The sequence below is a fragment of the Rhinopithecus bieti genome, unplaced genomic scaffold (assembly GCF_001698545.2).
Source record: "Rhinopithecus bieti isolate Rb0 unplaced genomic scaffold, ASM169854v2 scaffold_64080, whole genome shotgun sequence".
NCBI classification, from domain to species: Eukaryota; Metazoa; Chordata; class Mammalia; order Primates; family Cercopithecidae; genus Rhinopithecus; species Rhinopithecus bieti.
In genome coordinates this window covers 12,939-27,143 of record NW_016824189.1, presented here as the reverse complement: position 1 = coordinate 27,143, position 14,205 = coordinate 12,939, and the positions used below count along the sequence as shown (strand labels likewise).

The 14,205-nt window shown below is 38.0% G+C and overlaps 1 gene segment (V, D, J or C); it reads right to left on the bottom strand.

The window, feature by feature from the left end:
* Window positions 1-247: 247 nt before the first annotated feature.
* Window positions 248-6,450, bottom strand: LOC108522084 (T-cell receptor alpha chain V region 2B4-like). The segment is given in 3 exon segments: window positions 248-337; window positions 5,738-6,054; window positions 6,255-6,450. Coding segments are annotated over 3 exon segments (453 nt in total).
* Between the last annotated feature and the right edge of the window lie 7,755 nt (window positions 6,451-14,205).

Genomic DNA, 14,205 nt, shown 5'->3' with positions numbered 1-14,205 from the left:
AAAAAAAAAAAAAAAAAAAAAAAAAAAAAAAAAAAAGAGGTCATTGTAGGGTTATTAATTAGCCAATTTTCAATATTGTTATGTCTTAGGGAATAGAAAGGGCTGCAGAGAGAGACAGAGAGGGGCAAACAGTCACTTGGTGGAGAAGTCAGAACACACACAAAACATTTATTGATTAACTTCACTGTATCCTTAATTACCAGAGAAAAGTGGTTCTCTCTGCCTACAGCTCTTCTTAGCAGGAACCTTAACTGCTATTGCGATCTTTCCGACATACCTCAATGTAACTATTTTCTCTAAAAGGGCTTCTCTGACCGCCAGCGGCATACTCTCCACCCTGCCAAAGTAAACACAATTTTATCATCTTTCATATTCATTTTTAAAATTTATTGTCCTTTTCAAGTGTTGAATATTTGTTTGAATTGCTTTATCGTATGTGTACATCTTCCCTGTTAAATTCTAACTGTTCACTGCTGTATTGCCAACAGCAAAGTGTTTGCCTACCTAAGATGCTGTTACCACATGTGTAGGAGAAAGTAACTTCTTTCAAGGGTGAACTCTCACATTTATTCTTGCAATGTAGTTCATTAATTTTCATTAACAATAAAAGTTCATTTATATCATGGAACATAATAGCTATTAAAGTAGCACTAATCAAGCCCCCTTTTTCATAGCTATATGCAATTTTATTTTAAATTTTTTTTTACAATTTCAACTTTTATTTTAGGTTTGAGGGTATATGTGCAGGTCCATTACATGGGTATAATGCGTGACACTGAGGTATGGGGTATGAATGATCCTGTCATTCAGGTAGTGAGCATAGTATCCGACAGGTAGTTTTTCAGTCCTACCCTCGTCAGAAGACCCCAGTATCTATTGTTCCCATTTTTATGTCCTTGTGTACCCAATGCTTAGCTCCCACTTATAAGTGAGAAAACGTGGTATTGGTTTTTCTGTTTTGGCATTAATTTACTTAGGAATTTGGCCTCTAGGTGCATCCATGTTGCTGCAAATGCCATGAGTTCATTCTTTTTTGTAGCTGCAGAGTATTCCATGGTGTACATGTGCCACATTTTCTTTATTCAATCCACCTTTGACAGGTACCTAGGTTGAATCCATGTTCTTGCTATGGTGAATAGCACTGCAATGAACATGCGAGTTCATGTGTCTTTTTGGTAGAATGATTTATTTTTCTTTGGATATATACCCAGCAATGGGATTGCTGGGTTGAATGGTAAATCTGTTTCAAGTTTTTTGAGAAATCTCCAAACTGTTCTGCAAACTGTTCACAGAGGCTGAACTAATTTACATCCCCATCAACAGAGTATGTGTTCCTTTTTCTCCACAGCCTAGCCAGCATCTGTTATTTTTTGACTTTTTAATAATAGCCATTCTGACTGGTGTGAGATAGAATCTCATTGTGGTTTTGATTTGCATTCCTCTGATGATTAGTGATGATGAGAATTGTTTTCATACAATTGTTGGCCACTTGGACATGTCTTCTTCTGAGAAGTGTCTGTTCTTGTCCTTTGTCCATCTTTTTTTTTTTTTTTTTTTTTTTTTTGAGACGGAGTCTCACTCTGTGGCCCAGACTGGAGTGCAGTGGCGCAATCTCGGATCACTGCAAGCTCTGCCTCCTGGGTTCACGCCATTCTCCTGCCTCAGCCTCTCAAGTAGCTGGGACTACAGGCACCCGCCACCACGCCCGGCTAATTTTTTTGTATTTTATTTTATTTTATTTTATTTTATTTTATTTTTTAGTAGAGACGGGGTTTCACTGTGTTAGCCAGGATGGTCTCGATCTCCTGACCTCGTGATCCACCTGCCTCGGCCTACCAAAGTGCTGGGATTACAGGCATGAGCCACTGCGCCCAGCCTTTGTCCATTTTTTAATGCGGTTATTTGTGTTGTTCTTATTGACTTGTTTAAGTTCCTTGTAGATTCTGGATATAAGACCTTTGTTGGATGCATAGCGTGCAATATTATCTCACGTTCTATAGGTTGTCTGTTTACTCTGTTGATAGTTTCTTCTGCTAGGCAGAAGCTCCTTATTTAGGTCCCTCTTGTCAATTTTTATTTTTGTTGCAATTACTTTTGGGGACTTAAACCAAAATCCTTTGCCAAGACTGACGTCAAGAAGGGTATTTCCTAGGTTTTATTCTGAAATTTTGATAGTTTGAGGTCTTACTGTAAGTCTTTTGTTTTTAATTCCATTTATTTATTGAATAGGGAATCCTTTTCCCATTGCTTGTTTTCCTTGGCTTTGTGGAAGATTAAATGATTGTAGGTATATGGCTTTATTTCTCTGTTCTCTAGTCTGTTCCATTGGTCTGTCTGTTTTTGTACTGTTATCATTATCATTTTGGTTACTGTAGCATTATAGTGTAGATGGAAGTTCAGTAATGTAATGCCTCTGACTTTGTTCTTTTTGCTTTGGTAATTTGGGCTCTTTTGTGGTTCAATACGAATTTTAGAATAGTTTTGTCTAATTATGTGAAAAATAATGATGGGAGTTTGATAGGGATAGTGTTGAATCTTTAGACTGCTTTTGACAGTATTGCCATTTTAACAATATTAATTCTTTCAATTCATGAGCATGGAATGGTTTTTCATTTATTTGTGTTGACTCTGATTTCTTTCAGCAGTGTTTTGTAGTTATCCTTGTAGAGATCTTTCACTCTCATACCATTTACCATAGACACAAAAAAGTTAAATACCCAGGAATCCATCTAACCAAGGAAGTGAAAGATTGATCAGTTCCAGGAGTCTTTCAGCAGAGTCTTTAGGATTTTCTAGGTATAGAATCATATTGTCAGCAAAGAAAGATACTTTGACTTCCTTTTTTCTTACTTCAACATCTTTTATTTTTTCTCTTGCCTGATTGCTGTGGCTAGGACTTCCAATACTATGTTGACTAAGAGTGGTAAGAGGGGCACTGTTTTCCTGTTCCAGTTCTCAAGAGGAATGCTTTCAGTTTTTACCTGTTCAATATGATGTTGGCTGTGGGTTTGTCATAGATGGCTGTTATTAATTTGAGGTATGTTTCTTCAGCGCCTAGTTTGTTAAAGATTTTATTATGAAGGGATATTGGACTTTATCAAAAGTTTTTTCCGTGCCTATTGAGATGATCATATGGTTTTTGTTTTTAATTATGTTTATGTGGTGAATCATGTTTATTAATTTGCATATGTTGAACAAATCTTGCATCCCAGGAATGAAGCCTATTTGATTCTGGTGAATTAACTTTTTGATGTAGTACTGGTTTCGGTTTGCTAGCATTTTGTTGAGAATATTCACATCTAGATGCATGAGGAATATTGGCCTGTAGTTTTCTTTTTTCTTTGTGTCTTTACCATGTTTTTGTTTCAGGGTGAGGCTGGCTTTATAGCACGAGTTAGGAAGGAGTCTGTCTTCCTCAATATTTTGGAATAATTTCAGCAGGATTGGTACAAGCTCTTCTTTGTACATGTGGTACAATTTGGCTGTGAATCCTTCTTGCCCAGGACTTTTTTTGGTTGGTAGATTCTTAATGACTGATTTAATTTTTTTCTTGATTGAATCTTGGAAGATTGTGTGCTTCCAGGAATTCAAGCACTTTGCTAGCTTTGGAGCTAGTTTGTCCTTTTTCTAGTTTCTCTACGTATGATGTTACATTGTTAATTTAAGATCTTTCTTATTTTCTGACGTTGGCATTTAGCGCTATAAACTTTCCTCTTATCACGGATTTTGCTGCATCCCACAGATTTTTGTATGTTGTGTCTCTGTTTTCATTTATTTTAAATAATTTTTTGATGTCTGCCTTAATTTCATGGTTTATCTAAAATCATCCAGGAGCAAGTTGTTTAATTTCCATGTAATTGTGTGATTTTGAGAGATCTCCTTAGTATTGATTTCCATTTTTATTTCACTGTTGTGTAAGAGTATGGTTGGTATAATTTCAAATTTTTAAGAAATTTATTGAGACTTGCTTTATGGCCAATGAGGAGAATGTATATTCTGTGGTTGATGAGTGAAGTATTCTATAAAATTCTGTCGGATCCAATTGGTCAAGTTTAAGTCCAGAATTTCTTTTTTTTTTTTTTGAGATAGAGTCTAACTCTGTCACCAGGATGGAGTGCAGTGACATAATCTTGGCTCACTGCAATCTCTGCTCACTGCAATCTCTGTCTCTCAGGTTTAGGCAATTCTCCTGCCTCAGCCTCCCCAGTAGCTGGGACTACAGGCATGCACCACCACACCTGGCTATTTTTTTTGTATTTTAGTAGAGACAGGGTTTCACCATGTTTGCCAGGATGGTCTCAATCTCCTGACCTCATGATCCGCCCACCTCAGCCTCCCAAAGTGCTGGGATTACAGGCGTGAGCCACCACGCTCAGCCCTAAGTCCAGAATTTCTTTGTTAGTTTTCTGCCTTGATGATCTTCCTAATATAGTCAGTGGGGTGGTGAAGTCCCCCACTATTTAAGATCCTTTATAGCTCATATATCTGAATGTATTACTTACCCACGAGTTGGTTTGTGATGTCAAGAAAGAAAACAATTTTGTAGCCCAGATATGGCAGAGGTTGTGAATGCAAACTCCTCATCACACAATATGGAGCCTGAATATTTAGTAAAAGAAATAGATGAGAACAAGAACTTGTTGATAAGAAAATCTTCCAGGAAGGCCAAGATATCTGTTTGGAGTTTCAAGCTTTTATTGATGACAGAGTTTGGGACATAAATATTGAGAATTGGGCTTCACATCAATGCATCTCTCTGACTTATCTAAGAAGTACTATCTGATTGATGTAGGCTTCAATGACCAATCGGAATGGAGAACAAGCTACCCTCCAGCTTTAACATTTCTTATGGTGATTCATTAATTTTTCATGTGCAAAGTGACTCTTATGGTGAAGTGAGAACTTGGCAGGGAAGAAAAATTAAGTGTCTTTACAAGGGATCTGTGGAGATAAGTGAAGATCACCTAAATGAGAAAAGCAAAGGCAATTTATTCAGAGCTTGCTATACCAAAGGAGTCAGCTACCATCCCTTGTGTTTGGCAGAGACTTAAAGATAGGCAGAGGAGTAGGGAAGCTTTAGAGTGGAAGAAGCTTCAAGTGTGCCCTGGTTGGAGGCTCTCTTGCATGGGGAAGATATAAGCAGACTCACCAAAAAGTGAGGTATCTTATGCAATTGGTTAGATGTGCATATTTAGCTTTCTCTGGTCCTTCCTACGTTGAATAAATCTCAGAAAATTATGCCATGTGAGAGAAGTCATACACAATGGCCACTACCTACTGTATTATTCCATTTATATGAAATGTACAGAATAGGAAAATCCATAGAGACTGAAAATAGGTTGGTGGCTGCCAGGGGCTGGGAGGAAGGTGGGCAAGGTAACCGCTTAATGGTCATGTGGTTTCCTTTTGAGATGTTAAAAAGTTTTTGAAACTACACAGAGATAAAAGCTGCACAACATTGTGAATATATTAAATAACACTTACTTGCTCACTTTAAAAGACCGAACTGTGTAGCATGTAAATTAATTGAAATAAAACCATTATTTATATTAAAATTGATAAAAATCTAAAGATCAGAGAATTCATAGTTTAACTTCAGATTATTACATCAAGTTTTGTGTATTTAATTGCTTCTATGTGGAGACAGTGTCAATTTAGAAGACCTCTTAATGCAAAAACATTCTTCAGTCTCAAGATAAAACTTGTGGTTAGAACCCCAGCTATAGAGTTTGGGTACTGGTTGCAGGTGCCTGTTGTGCACTGTGTCTACAGCACAGAGGTAGGTGGCTGAGTCACCAGGCTCAGAAGCTGTAATGTATAAAGTACTATGTCTTGATGATTTATCCAGCGAGGCATTAAGTCTTCCACTTGTTTGCTCTCTCTGACTTGACTGAATTAACAACAGAGATGTGAGACCTTTCCCAGGGTCCTGCCTAAACCACTGGAGGTTGTAAATAGCGCTATCAGTGAAACTGCAGTTGAGAACCAAGTTGTCTCCTTCTGGGACACTCAGAGCTGCAGGAATCTGTGTCACCTCCTGTTTACTGCTCACCCCTGTTCAGAAAAAGAGCAATAGACTGGTTAGTGGCTAATGATTGCTTAGAAATTACTTTTAAATTTATTTTTTCAATTTCCACAGAAACTCCCAGCAAATCATACAGGCATAACAACTCCCTTTCTTTCTCCCTCTTTCCTGAGAGAAATGTCCTGGAGTCGGCCTGTTCTTTGCTCATTTCCAGTTCCCTCTAACTCACATTGCAACCGCAGCCAAAGGATGAGCATGCCCAAGAGGGTCTCCATTCCTTCTGTCACGTAGACTAACTGAAAAACAAAATCTTATGTCTGAAATATGGAGAATGACTCACAAGATAAACGCTCTGCTTTGTATCTCATATGTTCAAACATTTCTACAGGAAACAGCGTTGGCCCAGCCAATCTGAGACAAGTCTCTCTCTCTCTTTCTCTCTCTGTCTCTCGCTCTCGCTCTCTCCTCTCTCTCTGCTTGCTCTCTCTCTCTCTCACACACACACACACACACAGAGATCTGCAAAATGTGGGAGGTGGAAATGGAAGGAAAGGAATGAAAACACTGCCACTTCAGGACCAAGCACAGTACTGCTAGAGAAATGCTTCTTTCTCCTCCACTTTCACCTCCTCCTCCTTCTCCTAAAGAAACAAAAATGTTTGAATATCAGATTTGTAGAATGCAGCCAAATCAGTGCATAGAGAGAAATGTATATTATTAAATGCTTTTATTAGAAAAGAGAAAATATATAAATATTTTCCATACTGTTACAGCAACTTTCTCCAGATTTCTATGACTGCTGTCTCTTCTTGCCACTTCAGTGCTTAAGGACTGGTTTCCTGTAACTCGTATTTTTGTGAAAAGGCCCTTTCTATCATCTCTTACTTGTCAAATTGCAAAGAGAGTTCAGAAACATAGTATTAATATTCAGTTTTGTTGGTAATGTCAGGAAATGGAAGCTCTAATATTCTGATAACTGAAATATAATTAATAAATATCTACCTATGTTGTTCACATATTATTGAATGCAAAATTTCCATTTGGCCAGGAATTTTTCTTAAGAGATACTCTTATAAATACACTTATAGCATTGTACGTTGCATGCAATGGTTAAAAAAAGTGGAAAAAATTTAAATATTCTTTCAATATAGATAGTCAATACATTATGATAGATCTGTATTGTGAGTTACTACACTTGCAAAAAAGTACAAGGTGGGTTACATTTTCTGAGTTGCAAAAGCTTCTCTCTCTTATTCAATCGAATCACAGCATTTTACATATAGTGCGATCCTATTTATGATTCTTAAAAGTATGTTTATTGTGAGTTTGTATTTAAATGTATAGAAACAGTGGAAGTGTGATGAAACTTTTAACAGTGATTAGGAACTCGTCAGGAGCAAATCAATGAAGTATCACTTTTTATTTTATATTGCCTAGATACTTCAACAATTACATATTAATTTACAAAGTGATTCGTCATAAAAATGGAATACAGGTGCATAGAAAACTAGGGAAATGTTGAAATAAAATATTAATATAATGATTTCACTTTAGCAAACTTTCAAGATTCATTTATTTTTCAATGCATGTGTTATAGTTGAAAAAAATTGAGAGAGCCCAGACATTTCTCAGAAAAATAATGCTCAATTTATGAACTTGACACCGGACCTTTACCAAGAATGAAAATGTTAGATTGGAGAAAGATCCAGGATCTTCTCTCTCCCTGTCTTTTCTTTACTGGTGCAGTTCTTGATTTCATGTACCTTTTCCTTATTTTTCCCCTTTCCTTCTTCTCATTTCATTTTCTACCTTCGTCCATTAATCTCACATTTTCTTGTGCAATGCCCTCTTTAGATGGAGGTTATCTCCCCTCTTCACCAGGGAGACAAGTGCGGTCCGATCTGCCCGCCATGTAGTAACACATGGTGGTGCCTTTGAGGGTTATCTGGTGCAGGTCCAGGGTACTAGACTTATTGTCCACAGGGATGGGCAGTGATATGGTTTGGGTCTGTGTCCCCCCGCAAATCTTATTTCAAATTGTAATCCCCAATGTTGGAGATCGGGCCTGGTGGGAGGTGTTTGGATCATGGGGGGTGAATTTTCCCTTTGGTGCTTTTCTTGTGATGGTGAGTGCGTTCTTGTGAGATCTGGTCATTTAAAAGTGTGTGGCATTTTCCCTGTCCTCTCTCTCTTCCTCCTACTCCAACCATGTGAAGTGCTGGCTCTGCTTTCAACTTCCCCTATGAGTGAGAGTTTCGTGAGGCCTCCCCAGAAGCCAGACAGATGCCAACAACATGCTTTCTGTACAGCGGTCAGAACCATGAGCAAATGAAACCTCTTTCCTTTGTAAATTACCCCATCTCAAATGTTTCTTTATAGCAATGCAAGAACAGACTAATACAAGCAGTGAAGTCATTTGATTGGTCATCTCGTTCTTTAAACCTCCAATCAGCTACTGTGGGCAATGGTTATCAAACTGTTGATACCAGAGATTGTGTCCTCATTTCCTCCAGTGATAGAGTAGGGACAGGGCATATTCACTTCTTGTTTCAGCACTGCCCTACTCTTGTGGTTTTAACATTACACATAATCCCTGAGGAGAAAAGCGAGATTATCCCCAGACCCTCAAATAAAGGCAGATTTTAAGATCAAGGTATAAGGGGCTTCAAAATTTTATAGAAATATGGAATTAAAAGGTAACAATTAAAAAATATAAACTTTATTTCTCAACATAAGCTCCAACAAATTCAAGACACTTTTTTAGCAGAAATAGTTAGCCTTGGCTAACTTTCTCAAAACACTCTAATAAGAAGTAGATCTTGTCAATGCAGATTTTAAAATATTAATTGAAGAAAAAATAAGTGCCCATTAAAGATTTTTTTGAGATTAAGAAACAAAAATAAGTCAGAAGAAAGCAAGTCAGTATTGTGAGATGGAGGCCTAATGATTTCCCATTGAAACTCTCACAAAATTGCCCTTGCTTGATAAAAGGAAAGAGCAGGAGCATTGTCATGGTGAAGAACTCTCTGGTGAGCTTTTCCTGGGCATATTTCTGCTAAAGCCTTGGCTAACTTTCTTAAAACACTCTAAAAATAAGTAGATGTTGTCATTCTTCAGCTCTCCAGAAAGTCAAGAAGCAACAAGCCTTGAGCAAAAACAAACAAACAAACAAACAAACAAACAAACAAACAAACAAACAAGAAAACCTGTTGCTACAACCTTTGCTCTTGACCAGTCCACTTTTGCTTTGACTGGACCACTTCCACTTCTTGGCAGTCACTGCTTTGATTGTACTTTGTACTCAGTATTATACTGGTGAAGCCATGTTCATTTTCTGTTAAAATCCTTTGAAGAAATGCTTTAGGATCTTGATCCCACTCGTTTAAAATTCCATTGAAATGTCTGCTTTTGTCTGCAGCTGATATGAGTGTAACAATTTTGGCACCCACTGAGTGGAAAGTTTGCTCAACTTTAATTCTCAAGTCAGAATTATGTAAGCTGAACAAGTTGAGGTGTCTATGGTGTTGGCTATTGTTTCTGCTGCTAATCGTTAGTCCTCTTCAATCAGGGCATGAACAAGATGAATTTTTTCCTCACAATCAATGTGTATGGTCTGCCGCTGCGTGCTACATTTTCAACATCATCTTGTCTCTTCTTAAAATGAGTTATTCATTTGTAAACTACTAATTTCTTTGGGGAATTGCCCCCTGTAAACTTTTCAATGATTTCACCATTCTTCAACCCCAGCTTTACCTTAAATTTGGTGCTTGGTTTTGCTTCAATATTGGCAGAATTCACTTTGCTCTGATAGGAGCTCTTTTCAAACTGTTTTGTCCTTCATCCTTCTTAGTGCCTCAAATTCGGTACTGTGCACAGTCATAACAAGTTAGTAGGAGTTTATTTTGATGCAAAAATTTAAAAGTTATGCATAAGTTTTTTGTAATAGGCATTTTTCATGAACTTGTTGAAGACCCCTGGTATAGTACTGAGAAGTAATTTTATCTATGACTCCTTTCCCCTAGAAAGAGCCAAATATGGCTAGAGTTATGTAGACTCACTAGTTAAGAGACAGGACTCCCTGGATCTCTCTTATTTTCCCTCGGACTCAGTAATATAGAAAATTCTATAGCAAAGTAAACTCTTCTGTGAGCTTTCACTGAGGGTTATAAACTAAAATTTGTCCCTCTAAAGTTTATATGTTGAACTCCTAACCCCAAGTACTTCAGAATGTGACCTTATTTGGAGTTGGGTTCAAGATTATTTCTTGATTATAGAGGTATCTAAGTAAAATAAGGTGGGCTCTAATGCAATATAAAGGGAGAAATTTGGACACAGATATACATAGAGGGAAGATGATATGAAGACACGGGGGTTTGATGGCCATCTACAAGCCAAAGAGAGAAGCCTGAAACAGATCCTCCTTTCCTTTATTCTGTTGGCATCTTGACTTCAGACATTGCCTCCAGAACCATGAGACAATAAATTTCTGATTTTTAAGTCCCCAGCCTATGGCACAAACTAATACACAGGGTATGACATAGCCCCTCACACTGAGGATGTAACCTCTTCACAAAGTAAACAGCTGTTATCTGATCAGTTGCCCTTAGCATCTTGGGTGCAGGAGAGTAAGACAGTGCAGGCAACAGGTTCCTCTTCTGATTTCTTGGTTTAGAACACCATCGTTTCTTAGGCCTAAAACTCTTACCCAGGGTCAGGAGTGCAGTCAACTCTGTCATGAGCTTCTTTATATTCAGGAAAACCCCACCAAGGGTTATACCATCATAGAAGATGGACAAAGCCCATCTAAATAACAATAAAGAGCAAATGAGGCTCAGATGCAGAGAGTAATATGTCCAAAGTGACCAGAAAAGTATAATCAGAGCCTGATCAGGAAGCCATGTCTCCAGATGCCTGAAATGCCTCTAGATATCATCTATCTCTAGGAGAGCATTTATAGACTGCATGTCTTGGTACAAAGGAAAGAAGAGACTTGGGATCACACTCATCCTTACACCCCAGAAACCCCATCCCTGAACCACTTTTCCCCATTCTCCATGTGTGTGCCTGGTGGTGACACACACTAAGAATTGACATGCAGAGAAGAGAAAAGAGAAAAGAAAGGAGGGGACTGTAAGAAGGAAGGGAGCAGCCTAAAAGACTTTTTCACATTATCTTCTCAAATTTAAGAGAAATGAAATAGATTGAGAAAAAAACAGTATCTTCCCCACCAAAATATCTACTTTTCTCTATTCCAAAACTTGAGAAAATAGATCAATTCAACTTGAAAGCTGTATAGCTACTTCCTGTCTCCATCTTCCTATATTGTCCTATTTTGAGCAGAAACAAAACTTTTCATAATGGATTGAGACAAGGCCAGGAATTATTGAATGTTGGAAGCTATGCACAGACTTCTCTGCTTAGAACAAAGAGAATAAAATGTATAATTTGTCACAGTTTCTGCATGACTTCACTACTGACTGTGAGCCAAACACTCTTGCCCCAACTGAACAGGCATCTTATTGACAGACGCAGCAACCCCCTCTTGTGACTAAATACATGAATGCTTTTGTTCAGGTCCTGGGCAAGTCTTCCACTTGCTTTCGTAAAGTTATTTTACAGATATGGAAAAGAACCACTTAGATGTGCCTGTGATGTTACAGAAAGGACCTCACCAATTTTGGTCATTTGTGGTTTCAGAATGATCACCATGTGTGACAAGCCATTTTTGCAATATTAAGTGTTTGCCTTTTTGTATTATTATCTTTAACTACATAATTTTTCCTTCATTCAGGCAGTTGGGTGATTCTCTGTTTATCACTTTCAGGAAAGAAGGTATAGCTGGAAACAAAAAATAAAGAAGTCTTTCCTACCATCTCATTTCAAAACTGTCAGCTTTACAGGCAAATTAAAGAATCCAGCATAAACTGACTTAGAGGAAATGATACAAAGATATAATGCAAGTCTGCCTACCCGAGTCTATGTAAACGTTTTCTAGGTGGAGCGATAGGGAGAGGAAAGGATGCCAAAGAAAAGAGCATCAAAGAGGCTTAAACACGGTCGGGTCCTTCAGAGGGGCCCTGGTCCTTATGCTCTTGAAGAGGTCTAGGAAAGAAAACTGCAAACTTCTGGGCCATGAGTGCTTAAATAAACCTCAGGGCAGTTCTGTTTAACACTCCAGTCTTCACCTTTCCTCTGCTCTTCACACTTTAGGCCTGACCCTGAGCCACAGTGAGGTGGACATGGCCTGCTTGGTTCTCTTCTTCCCTCCTTTTCCTTTGATTTTAACTTCCCGGGGTGAAGGTGAAAGAAAAAGATTAAGGGAAGAAAAAACAAAACTGTTCTTACTTAACCACTGTGCACCTCTGGTGTTGCTGCTTCCCTGGCCGACCACCGATGCCTGTGTGTGGTGAGTGGCCCCATGAGAGAGCATCCAGGGGACCTCAGGGGCTCCTCAAGGGAGGTGTCTCCCCTTTCTGTCAGCCCCTCACACAGGAGAACCCTCCACAACCCCTTACTTTCTCCTCTGGGTGAAGCTTTGGCAGGACAGCTCAGCCCTGCCACCTCAGAGGCAGCACCTGCCCACAGAATACACGTGCTGCCTCACCATGCCCAGTGCAGAAACCCAGGCAGCCCATGACTGCCCCCTCACTCCACCATCTCGCTCCAGTTTCCTTGTCTTCTGCTTAAGTAGATGTAAATATAGGTCAAAATCTGCTTCAGAACAAAGACGAAAATGCCACACAATGTTCCTTTTTATTCAGCAGATCTCTGTCTTTGAAAGTAATTATTTTGGAGTATTGACCCCTCAAGTGGCTTGTGGGAAGAGGGGAATACTCTGGTGATATTCTCTTCTTGACTCCTACCATCCCTCGCTACCTCGTCACATCAGCTAAGAGGTGAGAATTGGAGGTTGCAGAGCCTGTTCAGTTGCTGCTTCTTAACTCTACAGAGAATGTCCAGCTGTGGGCCATTCTTTTTTTAATTTTTTTATTAAAAAAATTTTTTGAGAAGTGCAGCTGTGCTTAAAATGTGAGCCATTCTTAATGAAAAATAATGGATGCCTAATGACTCTTGGTTCCTAGCTTTGGGTCCTATTTGCCAAATTCATAACAGAAAATGTCCCACAATATATCCTATTGATCTCATGGGGAAAATAAGTCTGTTTGATTCTTAACAAATTCTCCAAAAGACAAATATATATTCCAATAATTATATGTCATATAACATGTAAATAAATACAAATGTGTAATGTATAACATATAGATTATAAATATATAAATGTTAATAGACATATTTGTATTCCAATAATATTAGGAATATAATATTAGGGTGAGCTTTGGGGACAAAATTCAATTACAGTCCTCACGCCAGCCAAACTCATCATAGATTCAGGAAAAGGAAAGCCTGGCTATGAGGATGCAGCAAAAGATTAACCGTGGTCATTAAACAATTGTGAGTATCAGCATGGTCTATACCAGAATTATTATGAGCATGTTAAAGGCAGAGTTTAGAGCACTATAGTGCTATCTTCTGTAATAAACAGAGCTTTAACAGTATTGGAACCAACTTTCTTTAATAGGAAGTTAAAATATTGTAAAGAATCCAGAGAGAGTAAAAAGAGTAAATAAAACAATTAGATAAAACATGTCCAAATTTTAGAACATTGAAGGAAACACCAAGATAATTGGCTTACGGCCTTTAAAATATATAGAAGTTTTATTTTTTAATTGACAATAAAGAATGAAAAGGCTTTTATTCATAGTGGAGAGTCTCATATATTGTTTTAGCCTATTTTCTTTTTGGAAAGTCTGCAACTAAAAGTCTTGTCTATCCCTAATCCTCTCTGCTGCCTTTCAGATCATAGATAAATTTCCTTCTGTTGTTGAAACAAAAATCATTGCCTTCTTTATCATCAAAACAAAGTATTTTCTACTAATTATGATAGGATATAGTTTAATCAGAATAGGCATAACCCACATTAAGGCATTCCTTGGTGTGTTTCCTGGTTCCTTTAGCACTGTTATCTAAGTTAACACAAAATTGATTGCCTGTCTATATCATCCATCCTCCTGAAATGCAGTACTCTCCCAATTGCAGTGTTTTTCAAAGTAAGATCTCTCGCTCTAATGATCAAAATCATTAGACAACTCACAAAAAAAAAAAAAAAAAAAAAAAAAAAA